This window comes from Typopeltis vanoorti, chromosome 8 (genome assembly GCF_054136105.1).
Source record: "Typopeltis vanoorti isolate ZY-2024b chromosome 8, IOZ_Tvanoo_1.0, whole genome shotgun sequence".
Taxonomy (NCBI): Eukaryota; Metazoa; Arthropoda; class Arachnida; order Uropygi; family Thelyphonidae; genus Typopeltis; species Typopeltis vanoorti.
Window position 1 is genome coordinate 97,804,806 of NC_143556.1, and position 22,775 is coordinate 97,827,580.

The window sequence follows — 22,775 nt, forward strand, 5'->3', positions numbered from 1 at the left end:
TTCTTCAAAGATTTGCTGAGTGTTTAGATGACGTCAGACTTTTTTTACATAATGAGAAATCATTGAAAAATACAATCAATTAATGAACGTCAAATAGCTTTCTAAATTTATGTTTTTTTACTGATTTGTGTTTACATTTAAATGAATTAAATGTTAAACTGCAAGGTGTTAACAAGACAATTATTGTCATGTTTGATTTAATCAAAGCATTCGAAGCTAAATTACCAATTTTTAATAGTGGCGTCATTACCAATACCTTCCGATATTTTCCGAATACAAAAGAAGTCTTTGCAGATCTAGAATCCCATGAAAAAACAGATCAAGTTAAATTGACAAAAGAGTTTTCTACAGTTATTCAGTTGATAATCAACGAATTTTCTTCAAGATTTACGGAGTTCAGGAAATTTGCAGAGATATAAAAATTTATTTTGCATCATGACACAACATCAACAGATAAACTCAATTTGGAGATTTTCGAGTGGTTGAATTTGGAAGATATAGAAATGCAACTAATCGATTTTCAATATAGTTCTACATGGAAACAAAAGTTTGTCGATTTGAGAAATGACTTGGAAATAATGGAAAATGATCGATTATTGGGGGCAATCAAAAAGAATGCAGAAGAGGAAATATTGAGAACTTGGAATGCCATTCCTGAAACCTTTTGTTGTTTAAAAAAACTAGCGATGGCCATATTATCAATTTTCTCCTCTACATATGCTTGTGAGTCATTATTTTTTTAAATGAATTTTATAAAAGACAGTTTAAGAAACAGAATGACTGATGAATCTATTTCCGCATGTGTATTACTAAAAGTGAAAAAATATGAACCTGATATAAAGCATTTGGCATCTAATGTACAACAGCAAAAATCTCATTAATAAATTGATATATTGATAAATTAATAAATTGATAATAGGTTAATATTGATTTGTATACGACAATGTGTATTTCAAATTATGTGTTCATTATTATGAAATTCTATATTGATTTTTAAACTTGTCTCAATAAAATTCTGCAATTAATTTTGTATTAATTAATGTTAATTAATTAATTAGTGTTGTATTAATTAGTTGCTGACGTGCCCAACACGTCTCCAACTTGATTTGTAAATTTTTGGCACGCACCGGCACGTCAGCAACTCGATTCGTAAAATTTTGGCAAGCGGACATAAAAAGGTTTGCCACCACTGCTATAGGATATTAATTTGTTAGTTACTGGCATATGCAAATTATGTGTGTGCTGTCAAAGTAATTTCTATTACTTTCAACATGTGTAGCCCTGAAATATGAACTACTTTGTAAAGCTAAAAAATTACCACAGAATATTAGTGTTGGCCTGAGGTCACTATCTCTTTCTATTAGCCATGCAACAAGAATCCCTTATGGTTCCCTTCTGCTTTAAACAACTGAGGGCTAGTATAACTAATGAATGGCAACTTTCAATCAACAATTGTCCTTATTAAAATGCACACTTTATATTAAAATATAAATGAAAACATAGCAGAAGAAATAGAAACTAATCAGAGTCTGACAATGGCCTTTTTTCCCCTTCGATCAACATACAACAGCAAACAATACTTTGTGCAGGTGAAAAAAAAAGCAATTAACTAGTGTATACAATTTATGAATTTCATTAAAAAAAATGGCATTTTGAGGATAAACATCCTATAAAAACAAAAACAGTAATTAAAACCAAACTCTAGAACAAGTAACACATTTTCAATATTTAGGATGTGACATAACATTTGATATAGATACAGACAAGAAATTCCACTGTTTTCAAGTAGTCTATGGTACTATAAGATGAACAGAAAGGAAGGAAAACAATTAAAATTTTATAAAGTCATGGCAGTACCAACAATATTCTGTGGGTCAGAAAGTTGGATATAGAGAAAAACAGGATGCAAGTAGAATGCAAGCATATGAAATCAGGAAGGAATTACAAATACAAGCAATAAATGATAAAATAAAAGAACAAATGAATTGCAAGGAACATATACAAAGAACGCAGGAAGAAAGGCTATCAAAAGAAGTAACAAAGTATAAACCAAAGGGAATAAAGAGACATAGGAAAACCTAGAAAGAGAATCTGAAGATATAGGATGCTGAAACAGGCTTTTAGGCTATATCTTGAAACAAGAAGAAGAATTTTAGATTTTAACTTGAGTATATTTATATTATTCAGTTCTATATGTTTCTTGTTTCATTTTGTGTTGCTTTCTGTAATATCAGATTAAAGTATTAATTTGGCATTTGTTTATATTCCTAACATTTGAGTTATGAAATATGCTTAATAGTATTTTAAATTAGTAAGTACATCTTAAAAAACATTCTTTTTAAAATGTGTGTTCAACAGTAAGCATTTCTGGAGAGGTAATAATGCAGAACTTAGGTTTTTATTGTAGCCATTACTTCTTTTATTTTAGGTTTTCCTTGTTAGCAGAAAATATACAGAATTTTAAGATATGTTCACGGAAAATTTTTTTTTATTCATTTGTTTTTATTACATTACATATCAAGGATTTAACTGGTGTGCTCAATTTGATGCATACTTCTGTTGTACTGAAAATATCAAATTTATTTTGATAAATACAGGTATCCCTTAATTAATTCCTCAATGTTATTACCACACATATCAAAATCATGTTAATCAAATATAACAATCAATGGTAAAAATTACAATTTGGTCCACGATAGATTACTGTATTAATAATTTATTTTATAAGGAACTCTTTTAGGAAAGATAAAAAAAATGAATGCAAATAAATGTTTAATAAATGCTTGTACCTACATTAGTTACTGCAATTTTTTTATCACAAAAAGTTATCAAGACTTGTTTGAACAGTTTTAGTTTTTTTCCTATCAGCATAAATTCTATGATAACAAACAAAATGACTCTCTAGATGCTCGGCAAACAAGCACTCTTCGATTAACATCTGGATCCATATCCATTACTTGCTGCTTGAGCGATTCTAAACTGTGAAATATTCCATCCAGTTCTTTGATTGTTATTTCCTTTCGAACCTCATCTTCACATTCTATTTGTTCGTTGTTTTCATATGCACATTATTGTTGTTCAATTTCAAGAAGATCATTGTCATTGAAATACTTTGAATTTGAATCTAACAATTCTTTAACATCTTCTGCATCAACACCATCAAAACCAAGGAACAATTGCCATGATTTCTTCAACCACACTGTTCACAGAATTTTGAAAACCACTTGTCATTAGAGCATTCTGCAGAAAGGTTTTTCCAAACAGCTCTCATGCAGCTAGAAGACACTTGCTCTCACAAGTCGCAAGGTTTTCAATTGTGTGTTTAATGTTAAAATTTTTCCAAAATTCTTGGAGCCTAATAACATTTTCTCCCATTGTTCTTTCTATTGGCTTTGAAAATGTCTTTTTAAGAAAATAGGCTTTGAAAGTTGCAATGATGTCATATTTGGTGGAATTTTGGTAAATTTAAAGGTGCGTTAATTAAAAGCTCTTGTCACCTATATAAAGGGATTGTCCCAATTAATTTTGCCATGTTAATCAAATCCCACATTAAGCAAGGGATACCTGTACTCAATATATAATTCCTTCCTAATGAAAATACTTTATTTTCATTAGGGAAGGAATTGAAGTGTGTGGTTCTTATTGAGAAAGAATTAACTTTTCAAAACAAAAACAAGCAAATCCAACTTTAATTAAACTTCAAATAAAAGAAATACTCTTCCCTGGATGATTCAATCTACTAAGTGGGAAGCGCACTTGTGTCCACTAGCAATCTCAGCACTTCTCTGGTAACATCCACTCACAAACCTATATGTATCAATCATATCCCCCTCCCCACTTTCTTCTTCTTCTATTCACAAAGCTCTATAATTTGCATTCCCTCAATCTCTCTGTGTGCATTTGCAAAAGACAACCCCACCTAGAAGTCCTGCTCTAGAGACCAATGGTGGTATATTTCTTGCACACTTCAGAGCTCTAACAAGAAAGGTGATGGTTTCATGACTGATAAAGACATGCAGATATTATTGGCTTGACCAAACAGGCTATTTCAATTTCTTACCAAATAATTCCAAATATTATACTATCAGCTTTAGAACATGCTTTACAGAAAATAACTTTGCTACTTCTTCACTACTCTCCTAAACAAACTTTGCTGCACATATCTACTAAAATCTAATCAGCTCAAGGTTCGTCCACATACTGCCAAACAGGTTAGTGGATGAATGACAACCACCTTTAAATAAGGATATACTAATTCATGTAATTTGTAATGCAGTACAAATGCAAAGTTTGGCATGCATATATCTTAGGAAGCATACTAAATCAAAACTATAATACTTACATCATCATCTTCATCTTCATCATCATCCTCTTCTTCAGTTTTCTTCTTCAATACATATAATTTCTTCCAGCGCCCATTATCCTCTCCTTCACCAGGCTTGCGCAAATTATATTTTGGAACTGATCTCTTGCTCTCCTGTTCCCGTTTCCATTCATCCAAGGTCATTTCCTTAGGACCTTCTTCAATAGGCTCAGTTATTTCTTCATCAGGAGCTGGTTCATTTTCTCTGAAATGATATTTGTATAATATATGCAAAATTTTTCTGAATATTAAGTACATGGTATGTGCATTTCTAAAAATGCACAAAATGTAAACAATTTTTTTTCTTGCAGGAATGCAAATAATTGTGTGTGTGTTTTGAATGAGACCAATATTTTTAAAATTTTAAAATGAACTCACTGCAATCATATACTGATACACTCCAACATACTAATAAAACAGTAGCAAAGCAGTACTCGTTTCTGCATATATTTTACTCATTATCAATTCCCAATTTGTACTAGAAAGGTAGTATCCTGTACTATGAAAGCATGTTTTAATCTACCATGAATAAGTTTCCTCCAAATTAATTTGCTAACTGTCAGATCATAAATTTTGGTCTCTTAAGGCACTTCCACCTGCATCCAACCAATTAGATCTTGATCTTGCTCTGAGTCTTTTTCCTACCATCAAACACCTGTTTTTCTAGCCTTTCCTTTCCATTCTGTTCAAGTGATCATACACCTTACATTTTCTCTGCTTATACATTCTTGAATGCTAACAATGCAAAGTTCTTTCTTACCAAATTTTTATTTTTAATATAAAAATATGGTGCTGCTAGTGGGACATCACATAATAGTATTTTCCTCTATGCATATGTGATTTTTTTTGAAGACTGAATAACTAAGTTTACTCTATTTGAAGACCTTTATGAGTGTCTTTCTTTTAAAAAAAAAAAAAAAAACAGGGGAGGGGGCTAGGATCTGCTGATTTGGTTACTAATTCGATGGTAAACTTTGAGAATTAATGGTATTATGGTGATCAACACAATCCTCTAATTGTTCTGCTGAGCTAGGATACACACAATCATCCACACAGTGCGGCCAAAGTTTAGGTCATAATTCACAGTCATTTAGGGGAGTTCCATGAACAAATTTGGCTAAAAGTGAAGATAATTTCAAGTCCATTGTTATGCCTTTTTTGCTCACAGAATTCATCTTGGAATTAGAATGTGTTACTCATGCAATGTTAAAATGATGACACAGCATTCAGTAGAAATAGTTCTTGTAATATCCCAGTTTCTGTTCAAGGTATAATGATAAGCAGGATGATGATGATTAGGCTTGCTAGCAGGTCAGATGGTGCCATTATAATATTCATCCCCCCCCCAAACGAAGTGCATAGTGTTCTTTATGTACATATCTTTCTTGAATACGAGTGTGCTATGAGCTGTGTGAGCTATTTAGAGAGAAGGTGGGCAAATATCTGGCATTCACTATGGGCTGCAGTGGTATGGTTCGCTTGTATATCTCTGGAGATGCATATCAAGAAGCAAGATGCTGCTTGGTGTAGGCATGCCAGGCAGGATCACTGTCCATTATATTGTAGATGCTTGTGCAATTGAGTAAATTCTGCATTTTGCCAATGTATGTATCTGTCCATGACCACTGTGGCATTACCATTACACTGTAATGTTACCTGAACAATATATTAACACCCTCTTCCAATTCCAAAACCAATTTTATGAGCAAAAAAGAAAAGAAGGCCAACAATGAGCTTATCACTATCTCTACATTTAGCTAAGATGTTTATGAAATAGTTTGAAACACAGGCCCTGAAGGACTACAAATCACAACTTAAATATTGTCGTGCTTGGCAAAAACAATTACAGGACTTTGCTCATAATCTTTCATCACTGCATAAATTTTGCCATCAAATTAGAAAACAAACGCAAATTAAGTCCTGTTTTTTTTTTTTTTTAGACACTGCAGGTGGTCTTTAAATAAACAAACATATCTATTCAGTCTACAGAAAACCAACCCACAAAAGATGATGTATCATACAATACCCCATCTATCAGGAAAAAAAAATTGGTGTTATGAAACCCCTATGAAATAGAACATGTAACATTTCCAGCAGTACAGAGGAAAGAAGCCACAACTCAAACATCTCAGTTTTATCCTTGCAAAAAATTTTATTTAAAAAAAAAAGAGGGGGGGACAGGTAGGCAACACGCTAAAAAGACCCCCCCCCTACACACACACACACACAAAACAGACAGCATAGGAATATACAGTCTATATATCATGGACAAGAAATGCCCAATTAAGCACTAAAAAAAAGGCAGTAGAAAAAATCAATTATTCGTGTGGAATTTGCTATGTGTGACAAGTGGGCCAGAAATAGACTGCATTGATTACAAATTTCTTCATCGAGCATTCAAAAGATGAATGTAATAACAAAACAAGGCAGTGTTTATTGTTTTGTTTATACATTATGTGCATGCACCAAGCATTAAGTAAATTTACATCCAATTGAATTAAATTAATAACTAGGGAATCTCCTTAATGTTCATTAGAGGCAATTCTTTATCAGGCCATTTCTCAAAATATAAAACTTTTTAACTTTCATGGGACTAGGCAGTGTTTATTTAGCATATATTGTTTCATTTCATTCACACAGTATAAATATTCTTACCTCGGGAATTTAATTACAAGAATAACAATTTACTTTTTTTATCAGAGAAAAAGTTGCTTGTACTATTTTATAAATAAAATGTATCGAAGTAAAGCTTTTATTCATGCCACTTTAAGTTTCGGATTTGTATAAGACAAATCACTTGTTTCCAAAAAATAATTCATCAACATCACTAGTGTCCTTGAGACAGACCATCTATTTAATATTGCCTTTTATTACTATTCACTTATTCACAGTATCAATTTTTCAGTCTAAGGATTCACCTTCTTAAGATTCTTTGTGGAATCTTCTATCAATATTTTCCAATGTCAAGTTTTACAAAACTTCCTAAAATTTTTTTCTGGTCTGCATACTGTCTCTTTCTGTCTGTTATTCTCTAGGTGTGCAAAGAAGACAGGAAAAAGAAGTTAACATTGTTAGTGAAAGGAGAATATCATTATGATGAACAACAAATATCACTACACACTTAACAATTATGAATTAGAATAAAAAACCACTGAAATTATTACAATTATCAGATATCTAGTAAGTACAATTAACCTCAAATAATTTACATTTTTTTTTAAACAAATAATCAATTTCAGCACATGTGAAGTGCTGATCACTCATGGTCATAAAACTGAAATTAATAAAAATTCTAATGCATAGGAGCAATTGTAAAAAGATTAATAATTCTAAATTATTTTTGCATCACAATCCTACTTCAGATTTGGATGTCCCTCATCAAAAAAAATCTGATGCAAACATATCAACATTCTATGCACCACGCGGTTAATCTATACCAAATATTCTGTATAACTAATGCAGTTAGCTTGCTCGTTGCAAAACCCAGTCAATATAATATCAGTTTGGTTTATCTACCCTTCCTGAAGAAATGCGCTATAATTGCATACAAAAGAAACTAGTAGAGAATAAAATTGTTCAAACAGTTTTCAAAATGCATTTCAAAAACATGCCCTTAAACTCTGCCCCTCTCAAACTCACAATTTGGCAACATCATGGGGATACATTAGAAATATTTTTAGCACACCTAACAGCCTACATCCGAGGATTCATCTCACCACTGAAAAGGAAAACAAACATTGTCTGCCCTTCCTGAATACTCTGATTACCCAGCTACCAACAGATCTTTATCCTTTTCACTATACAGAAAGCCTACCCACATTGGTAGGTACATCCATCATCAACCTATCACACCATCATCCATTCAAGCATTATGTCCATTAAAACCTCAGCAAACAGCTAGAACCATAACAGCCTCTCCACTGAAGTAGTCACATCTGGGACACATTTTAACCAACAGCCTTAACAAAAATCTCAACTCTCTGCACAACTTAAAACTTCCCAAAATTTAGGAAACAATAACTGTCAGAAGTCCCTTACATCCTAGGCCACCTACAAATGCTCAGAGTATGCACCACCTAGATAGGACTTTAGAGTCACCCACATGTTTCATTTAGTATTGTGTTTTCTTTGTGTGTGTGGGTGTGTATGTGTTACAAGAGTTATTTGCAATCCCTGAAGATGTCTCAATGATTGAGATGAAATATTGGAAGCATTAAAATTAGTTTTTAATAATTTCCTAGTGCTGTAATTATTCCATTAAACCTCTAACATGATGTTCTCCCAGCACTTAAGCCTTAACACATGGATTCTAATCATTCATGGTGAAGAAATAGTATGCAAAGCAAGACAATACGGTAAGTTAAAACTATGTTTATCTAGGTAATTAAATCGATTGTCTTTTTTAAAAAGATGTTGGGACACAAGAGTGATACCTAACTGCATTAAACTAAAAATCAAAAAGTCAAAAAAAGCCCTCCATATATACAAACATGTCAGCCTTGCACTACCTGCAGATCGCCACAGCGCGAGCCAGCCTCTCCACAACGAACGTCGCCATTGGCTCATTACAATTTAAGCTATCCGCAATTCTCAACCCTGATCTTTGGTCCATTCTCTCAGACATCTCAGAAGCTTCCACATAAAAAGAATTCCTAAAAATAAAAAATAAGCACATCAATAAGTATACACATTCTGTGTAAATCTAAATCACAATCGCAAATTCAACTGCTCCATACAGTGGTGAATCTATCTTTGAAACGTGTCAACGAAGATGTTGTGAGCAACCTAAGCCTCAGTCACAATTCTGACGTCACACCGAAAGAAGTGCCATTACTAGACATAATATACAACAGAGAATGCAGCATCTGTTACTTAGCTCTGGAAACAGCCAACAACATCAGACTTTACATTGCAATATTCTCTCACAGTTGTCAGCTCCAAAAAGTAATTTATCTTCTGGTCAACTCACTGCTCTCAGAAAGTTATAGAAAAATAAAAGTATTATCATCACCAGATAGGAAAAAGGTAATGCCACAGAATATAATCAAAAAAAGAATCTTATCCTCTGAGATCATGCTACCTATCTCACTAGACTATGATCCCACAAAAACGCAAGTTAAAAAAAAAAAAAAAAAAAACTTACTTAAAAAAGTATCTTCCTGGCCGCCGGACATTACAAAAAACTCAAACCTCTCGGTTCTCGTCCACCCCAGATATATGGTTTGCCTAAAATTCACAAACCTAATCCCCCCCCCCTTCCACACACACACACACCCTTTAAGACCTATAGTAGACGCCACTGATGCTGCATGCTACTAACTGTCACAACAGGTGGCTAACTCTCTTACTTCCACCCCAAAAATCAGAGGTCCTACTTTACATCCTAGACCACTTACAAATGCCCATAGAGGGTGCACCACCTAGATAGAACTTTAGTCACCCACGTATTTCATTTAGTATTGTGTTGTCTTTGTATGTATGTTACAAAAGTTATTTGCAATCCTTGAAGATGTCTCACTGATTGAAACAAAATATTGGAAGCATTAAAATTAGTCTTAATCCTTTCCTAGTGCTGTAAATATTCCATTAAACCTTCAACATGATGTGCTTACAGCACTTAACACACACAGATTCTAATCCCCTGTCTCCAAATCCAGAACACAAAAAAAAATCTGTTGCCATTCCTTACATCTGGAGAACCTCAGAAAAAAATGCATGCATTCTTAAAAAGAACAGCTACACTGTTCAGGCCTTATCAAAAATGCTCAAAAATCTATTGTCATTCCCGACATCTGGAGAGCCTCGGAAAAAATTGCATACATTCTAAGAAGTATAACAGAGAGATCTTTCACAAGCCTTGCCTCATGCAAGCTTAATACTTTGGAGAAACAGGAAGAACTGCCAATATATGTCTAGAAGAGCACAGAAAATACATTCTTCATCTATGCTACTCTGGGGTGGCAGAATATGCCATAGATACAGCTCACTGGATCCAATAAGAAAAAACTTCACTCTCATACAGAAACAGGTTTAAATCCGAGAGACTATTTCTGGAATCCACCACTACAACATTCCCCAAACTTAAAAAGGAGCCTGTCATTATAATCAGTTTGTGTTTTCCTCCCTACTAGTGTGTCTGTGTGCACTTACTCAATATATCCCTCTGTGTCCATGAAGATTTCTTATAACTAAGGCTAAACAATCTAATAATCTTAATGATCTACTCAACCTAAATAAATTTTGTTATTTAATTATCAGTTTCAGGAACTATTTTATTCCACTAAACGTCAACATGAATAACATTCACGTATCCATACCACAAAGAACAATTAGTTTAACTTCTAAATTAAGAACATTCCTCTTAGCAACAAGTGGTGACACTCAAGCTCATTCTCAAGTATAATTGTGATTTTTTCCTGTATTATTTTCTCCTTTGAGGTTTGGCTCAAAGTTACTTGGTGACCAAGACAAACTTAATTCTACTGCAGTCTGCTATACCTATTAATGGCATGAATGTCTATTATAAGGTATGAAAGTTTATGGGAGGGAAAAGCCTTTACTTCAGGGCAAGGTTTTTGCCTTCCAGAACCTGCTAACACATCTTCTGTTGAAAATCTCTTATGATAAGTACTTCAAATTTAGATCAGATCTGGAACTAGTTCTATTCGACCAAAGTGCATAACTGTTATTGCAAGAAATGGAACCATGAAAAAAAAAAAAAAAAAATACAGCTAAGGAATAGGAAAAGAATAAAAATAAAAAAATTATGAAAAATTTTCAAGAGTGGACCCAATGAACTAGTCCTTTAACCAAGCTACCGGCCAAGATGTCTATAGACATCAATACAGGTTATCATGGATGAAGTGCATATTAAAATTGTAATACCATTCATATTACATTGAAATATATGAAGCGTATGAGGATGCGTATTTGATCCATAATGGCCAGTAAGGCAGTTAATAGTTCCAGCTTTTTGACTGGGATGGCAATGAGATTCAGCATGGATATAATTGCCTGTATGAGTCTTCTTCCTAAAAACTGAGAAATGTAGGTTACCATCTGGTTGGCAAAGAATTAAAAGATCTAAAAAGGCTAACTGCTTGTTTAGTTCTTCTAGGGTGAATTGGATTCTTGGACGAAGTGCATTTAATTTAGAGAGAAACTGTTGTAATTTGTAAGATGAGCCATTCCAAATAGCAAAAATATCATCTACATATCTGAACCAGTGAGTAGGTCTAGGTAAAATATTGGAGGTATTTGATTACATAGAGAAACCTGTGGAGAATTCATGACTAAAATTAACACACGTGAACCACAGTAGTTTTTTTTTTTTTTTTTTTTTTTTTTGTAATATATAATAAAAAAAAAAAACTACTGTGGTTCATGTGTGTTAATTTTAGTTGTTGGAAGTATATTGTTCAAAGTAAAAGAAGTTGGCAATAGCAGGAGAAATAGGATTGCCCATTGCTGTTCCTTTGATTTGTTGGTGTAACTTGTTTTCAAAGGAAAAATAACCAGACTGTATTACAAAATCAAACGTTTTAACAATGTCTGAAGGAAATTCATCAACCAGATGGTAACCTACATTTCTCAGTTTTTAGGAAGAAGACTCATATAGGCTATTATATCCATGCTGAATCTCATCACCATCCAAGTCAAAAGTCTGGAACTATTAAAACACTGGTTCATTGGCTCCTTATGTTCTTCAGATGAATTATTACAGAAAGAAAGATCTTATGTGAACTATTACAACATATTATTTCCACTTTTTTTATCTAATGATTAAAAGAATTCTCTACCTCTTCAAATACAGAAGAAATAATTTATATTCCTATCACTTATATGCAAGGCATTAGTGAACACATAGCAAAAGTTTTAAAACCACTAAATATTTTTGTTGCCTTTCACCCCATCAGAAAAATCTCCACCTTTCTCACAGGATAAGCTTCCACATCTCAATTATCCAGGTGTTTACCACATTCTTTGTCTTGTGGGTTATCTCATTTTGGACAAACAGGAAGATCTGCTTTTATTCGGCTAGAAGAACAAGTCATATTCAGTACCTTGAGCCTGAACAGTATGGACTTGCAGAGCATGCTATCACCACTAGACATAGAGTTCGTTGAAACAAGACAAGAGTCCTTCACAAAAGTCAGTTCCTCATGGAACAGCTTTATAAAGAAACATATGTCAAAATCTGTGATGCACTACTGTTGCTAATGCTTGGCACCTCAGGATCAAACAAGCGAATGTGCAAAAGATGTGCATGAGACAATAAAATTGTTAAAAATAATTACTAAGTTTCAGCTTTTTTTTTCCCTACAAAGTGGTTTCTGATTAACACTTTTTTTTTTTGTGTAAATACGCTTGCATTTTTTATTATCATCATTGGGGTCCAATGCCCTACTTCTAATCATCCAATTCGCCACTTTTTGCACAAGAGCCATAGGTTGGCCATCCCTGGTTTAGCTGCTAACATTCTGTTGGATTTCAAATCAGCACACAACCTTTTCCATAATATACATTCAGTAGTAGTGGAAACAAGTGAAAACTGAAATAGAGAAGAGAGCTAAGATTCTATTTCTGGGATCTCTAATGCTGGATAAAAATAAAGTTACAGCTATTAAGTTGGAATCAGTCTTAAAACGACTTTCTCAAGTTTGTGATAAATCAGTGCAGCCATACTTGTTGAGGTGCACAAGTACTTTAGTGCTAGTGTGACTCCAATGACAGTGTATGATCCTATATGATAGGAAGGTCCAAAGTGTGGTCTGTCACTAGTGGAAACAATGTACACAACTGAAATAGACAAAAAAAAAGATAACCAATATGTAATTTATGACCAACCTAATGAAAGGTCGGTTTATAGCAAATACATTAATTCTTTTCTCCAAGGTGGATCACATCTTCCTTTCTGTCCAGAGCAAGCCATGTTACAGCATATACTCTTAGTCTTGTGTATTGGGGGGGGGGGGAAACATGTATTATGCTATCTACTGTATAGGAGTCACCTCTGCTACTACTAGCAGAGGTTGATGTTTTAAGGGCGCCATATTATTGGCCTGGATGAATGGTACAGTTGTTTATTTAAGTATATCCACAAGATTAGGTGCATGCATTGGATATTATAATATTATAAGATAATTACTTGAAATAGCATGTGATGGAGAGAAATGTGGAGGGGACAGGAATCGAGAGTACTGGATCTGGCCACAGGATTAGAAGAAGATCTATCTATATGACCAAGATAGCCACAGTGCTTCTGAATGGGGGGAGTGATCATGCCATGCAATCCTGACTTGGGAGACTACCAAACCTGTGTAATTTTTTTTTTAGTAAAGAAAAAGATTATATATATGGAAATACAGAGCATGGGGTGCTTAAGGGTCAAAGCTGTATAACTGAGAGGAGACCTCCACATAACCTTTAAAGGAATGCGGAGAACCGACCAGGGCTTCTGACCTAATGTCCAATCCTCACCTTCTCGTGGTGCACCCTGTTGGGTATCTACTTTGATACTGAACGAACGAGGATGGGCTGGCAATTTGGGATTTAGCCGACCAAATTGTATTCTTATTGGTTAAACCAAAATAAAAAATGATGGTACAACATGACCAAATTTCATGCCGGCTGGGGCGTTGCCCGGTTAAACAAGGCCCCCGTTGTTTTCGCCAGGGAACCAGGGCAAACAGCGAAAAGTCAGCTACTGGAACAAATCTGAAAACAAACCCCAACGCAACAACACCAGAGTTAAAGATCGGTACTATCAACGTAAGAAGCCTGAATGGCAAAGAAATGGAGCTAGCTGAGGAATTAGATAAGTACCAGATCGACATAATAGGGGTGACTGAAACAAAAAAGACCAAAACTGGTGAGATCTTTCTGAGCAATAAATACAAAATGTTATATTCAGGCAATGACAATCAAGGAAAAGAAGGAGTAGCCATAGTATTCAACACAAAATACGAGGCTAATCTTCTTGAATGGCAGTCAGTCTCAAGTAGAGTAATGTGGGCAAATATGAGAATGGGGAACTGGACAATGAGACTTATTTGTGCCTATGGTCCCACAGAAGGTTCCACTAAAGTAGAAGTGGAGGAATTTTTTGACGCTTTAGAAAAAGCAACTGACACAATGAAAAAGGAAAAGTTGGTCCTTGTTGGGGATCTAAATAGCAGAGTAGGAAATGATTGTGAGACATACAAAAATATTTTGGGAAAATTTGGAGAAAAGAGCAAAGCTAATAATAATGGCAAATATCTGTTGGATTTCTGCTCAGGACATAGACTGGTTATTACTAACACTATGTTCCAACATAAAAATGTTCACAAATTCACATGGAGAGAAGAGGCAAGGAATCAGAAAAGTCTCATTGACTATGTTATTGTTGATAGTGATGTTTTCTCCCTGGTGCAGGACACCAGAGTGTACAGAGGATTTGAAATTGGAAGTGATCACTATTTAGTCTTGAGCAGGATAAAATTGAATTTCATATTGAAAAGAATAACATGTAAGAAAGTTTTAAAGCGAATAAAAGTTGAGCAGCTCTCAGATGTGAACTGTAGACTAAAATACACAAAGATTATTGAAGGAAAAATGAAAGAGTTTGAGAACAGGAATCAAACCTTGGAGATTCAGTGGCAAACTCTGAAGAAAACATTGATTGATTCTGCCAGAGAGGCATGTGGTGAGGTTGTTTGTAAGGATAAAAAAATCAGAACTCCTTGGTGGACACAGGAGGTTAAAGAGGCAGTGAAGGAAAAGAAGAAAGCATACCAAAAGTTCCTGTCAAATAAGTCAGCTTGTGCTCTTAGAGAATATAGAGACAAATGCAAGAATGCTAAACACTCTGTAAAACTAGCTAAACAAAAGTCATGGGAGGACTTTGGCAAGAATATAGAAAATAAATATCAAGAAGGTGGCAAAATATTCTGGAGGTTGTTGAAGAAGCTTAAGAATGGAGGAAAGAGTGCTATAAAAGGAATTAGAGATGATAAAGGTGACATGAAAATGGGAGAAAAAGATATCCTTGAAGTATGGAGTAATTACTTTGAAAAACTGCTAAATGAAACAAGCAGTGATAACAGCACAGTGGTAAAAAACACTGACCAGGCATGCAGTCAGGAATACATATCCATACTTGAAGTAGAAAAAGCCATCAAAGGCTTGAAATGTGGAAAGGCAGCAGGAGTAGATGATATTCGACCAGAAATGCTGAAGTATGGTGGTATAAGAGTCTTACAGTGGCTGCACTGCATAGTTCAGAAAGCCTGGACATAGGGACGAATTCCCGATGATTGGAGTAGAGCTCTCATAGTACCCATATATAAAAAGGGAAATAAAACTGCATGTGAGAATTACAGAGGTATTTCCCTACTTAGTGTTCCTGGCAAGATCTATGCAAGTATACTTGAGAAACGGTTGAGAAGAATTGTGGAAGAAAAGCTTGGTGAAGAACAAGCTGGATTCACTCCAAATAGAGGCTGTCAGGATCAGATCTTCACTTTATGACAAATAGTCGAGAAAGCATGGGAATATAACAAAGATCTGTATTTAAGTTTTGTCGATCTGGAAAAGGCATATGACAAGGTGCCAAGAGAGAAGCTATTCAATACGCTGCAGTTATATGGTGTCAATGGGACATTATATCAAGCAATACTTAGTCTTTATTTGAGTTGTAAGTCAGCAGTTCGAATTGAAGGAAGTACAGGAAGATGGTTTAATGTTAAATCTGGTGTGAGACAAGGATGTACATTATCCCCTCTGTTATTCATTATCTATATGGATCACATTATGAAGGAAAGTGGTATTAAACATGATATCAAAATTGGAGATGTTAATGTCAGCTCTTTGCTTTATGCGGATGATGTTATACTTCTAAATAAATCCGCTACAAGTCTGCAAGATTCTCTGACTAAATTGAATAGCTCTTGTAATAGATATGGTATGAAGGTCAGCAATAAAAAGACAAAGACAATGAAAATAGGCAGAATCATTGAAAATGTCAACTGTGTTGTGAATGGAGAACCTGTGGAACAAGTAAAACATTTCAGCTACTTAGGCACAATTTTTACTGAAGATGGTAAACTAAATATAGAAATTGACAACAGAATCAGCAAAGCTGGTATGGTGGGAAGTCAATTGAATAAATTCATATGGAATAAGAGAGAAATTAGTCGGAACACTAAATTAGCTGTATACAAGACAGTGTACAAACCAGTTTTAACTTATGGATCTAAGAGCTGGGTCAGAAGTAAAACACTTGACCAAAGACTAGAGACTGCAGATATGAGAGTCCTGAGAAAGATTATAGGCGTGAACAGATGGCATCAATGGCAGTATCGTATTAAAAACGAGGATATTAGGAAAGAACTTGACATTGTCAGCATCCAGGAATGCGTTAGCAGAGCTAATCTCAGGTGGTATGGTCACTTAAACAGAATGGGCGAGGAAAGATTAGCAAAACAAGTGTTCTCTGCCAGGTTGGCAGGAAAACGACTGAGAGGAAGACCAAGATATAGGTGGATTGATACGGTACAAAGTGCTTTAGACGATAGAAATATAAGATCTGATAATATTGGAGTGTTGACAAGTAACAGACTGATTTGGAAGAAAATTGTAGATAGGAAATTAATAATGATGTAATTTTTTTCATGTAATACTATCATATCCTGTACACCCCTTGAGGGTACATGGCAGGAATTTGATAATGATGATGAAATACAGAGCAAGTGTTTATAACAAGCTTAGGATGTTGCAGTGCACAAGAGATGATAGAGATGATCAAGGGATACCTGAAGGAAGAAATATCCAAGGTCAGGAGTTATATAAAAGAGTAGTATCACTAAGCAGGAGCTCGGGGTGGGGGTATAAGGAGAAAAGTGATCAGCAAGCTCAAGAGCAATACAAGGAAAGCACGGTAAGGAAGCCAAAATCAGAATGAAAAGAAATTAGCCAAAATTAGCAAGAGGAAGAATGAATATAGAAAGATAAATAACTTTAATGAGTGCTAAAGATAGTGAATGACCACTTTGCAAGAATCCAAGTGAGAATAATGCTGCGATACATGCAGGATGTGAGAAAAGAGGTTGATGAACTGGAAATACTTAAGAATCCCAATGCAAAGACAGCCATTGGATTAGATAGGATATCAGCTTGTGTATTACTACAAGAAATTGCAAAGGAATTAGCAGTGCCTCTGACTAAGCTGCTTAACTTATCAATTCCCAAGAGAGTGAAAGGTGGCCAAAATAATTCCATTATACACAGACTACTCCAAGGCTGAGGTAACAAATTACAAAGTAATCACTGTTTTGTGCATGGTGGAGGTATTGAAAACATTGATCAAAGATAGAATTCAAGAATGGGTGGATAAAAATATGATACTCTAAGGGGAATAGTTGGCTTTGTGAAGGGTAAGTCATACCTTAGTAATTCACTCACTTTTTTTTTTTTTTTAAATAAATAAAGTGGTAGTTGTGTTAGATAAAAGGACTAGCTCCATGATGATATTGTTTGATTTTGTAAAGTTGTCTGACAGGATATCACATGGAACTGTTACACAAACAGGAACAAATGAGGACAGATGGATATGGATATGAGAGTGGCTGATGGACAGATATCAAAGAGTTACTACTCTGATAATCATCCATCAGGTGACTAGTGGTGTGCCACAAGATTTTAAGCTTGCAACGCTGCCATTTAATTTGTATATAAATGATACAGAAAATCATTTGAAGGGAAATATTCAGCAGTTTGCTGCTGCAAAATTGGGTAGTGTAATAATTAATTGCAGGATGATTTAAATAAGCTCACAATGTGGACAAAAGATAATGAGTATTAGTTTAATGTGGAAAAGTGTGAAGTTATGCATTTTGGGATGAAAAGACTGACAGAATACAGGAAACTGATGAAGTTGGGTATTTGAGGATGCTGGTGGACAGGGAGTTGAAGTTAAGAGACCATATTGCAACGAGCCAAAGTTGCTCAAAATATTACTTGGTTACTGAAGAAAACACAAGTAGTGATAAGGAAGTTATTGTTCCTTTGTATAACGCTGAAATATGGCCTCATCTAGCTTACTACTACCAAGTTTCTTGGGAATGAGAAAGTGGTGGAGAGGATACAGAAGCAGGTGACTAAGATCATGAATGAACTGCAGAATGCTCACGATAAACACAGACTGATGATTTATGTGTAGCAAGAGTTTGTTGTCAGAAAAGAGGAAATACAATAGAAATATTTAAGTTAGTAAAAGGATAGGATTTTAAAGTATTGATGGAGAGGAAATATTTCAGCATTCGAACAGAGGAAGCAGAACAAGGTGTCATCACTGAAAATTGAATAAGAGTGTTGTCAGCAAGTGCATGAGATTTTTTTGCCAGAAGAGTTGTGAATGAGAGGAATGAGTTGTGTTGCCAGAGTCTGTCATGAATCGTTGATCAGCGCATTAAAAGCCAAGTAAAACAGATATCAAATAATGTGATATTATGCAAAAAGTTGGGTCTTTGGATGCGATGGAGATTCCTGTTCGATAATAATAATATGCTGCACTAAAAATGCATCTAAAATGTCTGGACCCAATAACAAACATATCTCATATTACAACTTGGCTATAGATGAGTGTAGCTATGCTGAATACTTCATAATACTTTTATTCTTCTATATAGAAACTGCTTAAGGGAAGGAGATAAATCCACTGCAAACCATTCAGCTATTTTTACATTTTTTTTTTCCCCATGGAAAATAACTTGCATGTATGTTAAATTTAAGTAATTCAAATATTTACTGTGGAGGCAGGGGAGAACTATGAACTCATGGGTGGTCTCTCAGCATTAGTACATTAGTGAACAGAGATGTAATATCAAAAATAACCATGGTGTCTACTTTAAGGATATACATTTTTAACTGTTTAGAAATTAGCAGAATTTTTTTTTCTTCCAAAGAAAAGAAAAAAAAACCCTTCCCTCCCACATGGGTGGGAGGGAAGAGGGAGAGTTGGGATGTCTAGAATTATGGATGAAACAAAAGGTTATACATATTTAGTTTGCCTGTTTTATAGGAAGAAACACCTGAATTTGCAGGAGGAAAAAAAAAGAAAAGAAAGGATACTGCTGGACAAATTTGTAAGTAGACTAATACTATGAACTACCATATAATATGCGAGTATGTGGGGGTGGGTGGAGTATTCAATTTGTAAATTTCTAGAATTCCATGTGCACTGTTGTCCAAAAGCTAAAGACAAACTATTTTTACCTGTATATGAAAAAATTTCACGACTACAACCAAATGTGGATATAAATTTATTGCCAGCATACTAACAAATTATATTACATAAAAAATGTGTTATAAATTTTGTACAAATTAAATTGCAATATGTTTTTGGCAAAAGTTACATATTTCCTAAGGATGTAGTTAAAGAATTAATGTACAATGCTTACAGAAAGCTATGCAGAGACACATTTCAGTATGAAATATGTTTAGCACTTAGTGATTCTGGAGTTCTTGAGGCAAACTGGTCCACTGCTACTTCAGAATAAGATAAGGCCTTGTTTGTTTTCTGTAGGGGAATTTCGAGCAGCAATGCATTTTCTTATTGTATCCTAAATGTGTTCTATGGAGTTAAGATCAGGGGAGTGTGCTAGCCACTTGATTCGATTAACACCCTCGGTCTCCAGAAAAATCTCCACTGTTCATGTAAGATGTGGTGTAACACTGTCATCCATAAAAATGAATTCTTCGCTTATACCACCACATTGATTGAAGAACTTGGTTGCAATATTGTTTACTAGTCGTAGTCCCTTTTTACAGCACCACTATATCTTTCCCTTTCAAGAAAATTCTTGTGATGGCAAGCAGTACCACCTTCATGCAAGATCAAGTATCACCTAGAGTAGGAGGAAAGACAAACGACTCATCTGTAAACAGTACATTAGCCTATTGGTGTCTTGTCCAATTTTTATGGGTACAACACCAGTGAAAGCATACTCTACAATGAGATGTGGATAAAGGGACAGAAATTACAAGCTTCTGGGTACATATGCCTACTAGTTACAGATGTCTTGCCACAGTTTGTCAAGATATTCACATACTTGTACTAGAATGGAGCCAACTTGCAAGCTGACCTGCTGTGATGCATTAAGTTTTGCTGTTATAACCAAAAATCTGTCTTCATCCTATGTGCTAGAGTGAGGGTGACCTCTTAGCAAACATGCAGAACACATTTCATTGGTTTGAAATGCTGCCCAGAGACGGGATACAATGCTATACAATGCTATGTGAGATTCCAAACTCTAGCAATATCAATAATTAGGAGACCTTCAAGCTTTCCAATAATTCTTCCCCATGTCAAATCATCTAGATGATTTATTCCTTCACAAAAAGTGCTTCCTTCAAACATAATTAGCTTAGCACAGCTTTCTGCCTTTTATCCTGTTGAGTGCTACAATGTGGCCCCTTTGCACATGATTCAAAAATTTGAATGTGTATCCACTTTATACTCAAAATCATCAGTTATACAAATTGTCAGAAGCTGATTTGTTTGAAGTTGCGGTTTATATCTTCAAAACAGTGTTTGTCCTTAGGTTTTGGAAAGCAGTGTATGATGGTTTAACATAGTTTAAGCTTGTTAATGATTTTGTTGGTCCATAGATAACTTTTTTTTTCTGCAATCAACTACAATGTGTCAAATCTAAGGTTAAACACATACAACAAATGTATATATTAGAGCCAATGAAAAAGTAATGCTCCGTATTTTTTTATTTCGACTCAAGCACAGAAGAAATCTGCACATCACTGAGTGGATACTAGTAGTAGTTTGGTTACAAGATAGTGAGTAGTGGTGTCATTGGTCACATCAGCACAGTACACAATGTAATTCAAGATAGCAGCTATTATAGATTCACACATGAAGAAGAGTGCTGATGGAATTCATTGCTGTCTGGAGTCTATACTAACATGAACATGATTAGATATTGCATCAGATACTGAGTGATGAAACTGAAATCTGACACAAGCCTAAAAGTGAGTAGCTAGTGCCTGAAGTGACAACAAAAGTCATGTTGATAAAAAAGAGTGCTGCACCATAATTCATGGATTTTGCAACACAGTTGGTATCAAAAAAACGTGGCAATAACAATAATCGTCATTAATGACCTTAGCTACGAGACTGTTGCACGGTGAGTCCCAAAAAATGCTGGGCAATGAATGCAGAGAAGCCTGGAAGTCATCTCTATGGAACTTCTTTAGGCTATGAAAGAGAGATGGAGGAGGGGTTTTCTGTTATGCATAATCACAGGTGATGAAACACGGGTTCACGATTACAACTTTCAGACAGTCAACAGAATAGAATCATTTCTAGTCACTGTGCAAGCAGGAATTCAAAAGACAGCCTTCTTGATATATATCCTCAGGGTGTGTAACAGGATATGATAGTGCTACATAAAATTTTAAATCATTACTAACTTCTGATCGACAATTTTCCAACAAATTAATCTGCTATCTGGAAAGACTTCAATATCGATCAGATCCTATATTTTGGTGTTCTAGGGCTATTCTTACTGTATCAATCCACCTAGATTTTAGTCTTTCTCTGGGTGTTTCACTACTTTCATCCTGGCAAAAGCATTTGTTTTACTAATCTTTCCTTTCCCAATGCAATGAACCACCTTAGATTAGCTGTGTTCACACACACTAGAATGATAACAATGTCAGGTTCCTTCCTTCCTAATATTCATTTTTAATATGTTTCTACCATTGCCAGCTGTTCAGAAAACACTTATTTGCAATCTTCATTTATATTTTTAACCTAACTCTCAGATCCATAAATTAAAATTGGTTTGAACACTGTTCAAACCAATTTAGTCGTTTAACTAATTTCTTCCTTATTCCATATACAGGGTGATTATAATTAAAGTTCACATTTCGAAAGGCTGTAACTGGATAACTACTCAGCAGAACAATTTAATATTTGACATGATGTCTGCGGCAATAGACTTTTATTTTGCACAAAAACCAACATTACTTCTAAAAGTTGCCACTAGGATAATACATAGTGTCGCAATATCATAGTGGGCAATTATTCAAAACGTCACAAAACATAGGGTACAACAACATGTTCAATATGCTGAAATTGCATGCTCAACCACAGAATGTAGAGTTTCACTTGAAATGTTGTGGATATGGCATGTAATGCTGGTCCTGAGCCCCACTAAGTATGGCTATGTGTCTATGATAGATGTCTTTGAGATGTCCCCACGGCCAAAAGTCAAAGGGGTTCAGATCCAGCTAATGTGATGGCCACATTGTATGAAAATGGCAGCTGATGATGGCAACAGGGGCATGGAAACATGCCCCTGTTGCTTAATCAATGTTTTCTTGAGTTTTCAGAAAAAATGCAAGTGCATAATTCACC

General features: G+C 34.8%; 1 protein-coding gene across 2 annotated transcripts in view; it reads right to left on the bottom strand.

Moving 5' to 3' along the window:
- Positions 1-22,775, bottom strand: part of LOC150104211 (intracellular hyaluronan-binding protein 4-like) — a 168,183-nt gene that overhangs the window by 22,632 nt on the left and 122,776 nt on the right. Inside the window, exons 6-7 of one of the 2 annotated variants that reach the window (XM_090397308.1) lie at positions 8,872-9,015; positions 4,343-4,568 (exon numbers count right to left, since the gene is read on the bottom strand). In XM_090397308.1, the coding sequence (XP_090253434.1) occupies positions 4,343-4,568; positions 8,872-9,015 (370 nt within the window). The remainder of the gene's footprint in view (positions 1-4,342; positions 4,569-8,871; positions 9,016-22,775) is intronic. The other variant, XM_090397309.1, reaches the window with a different exon arrangement.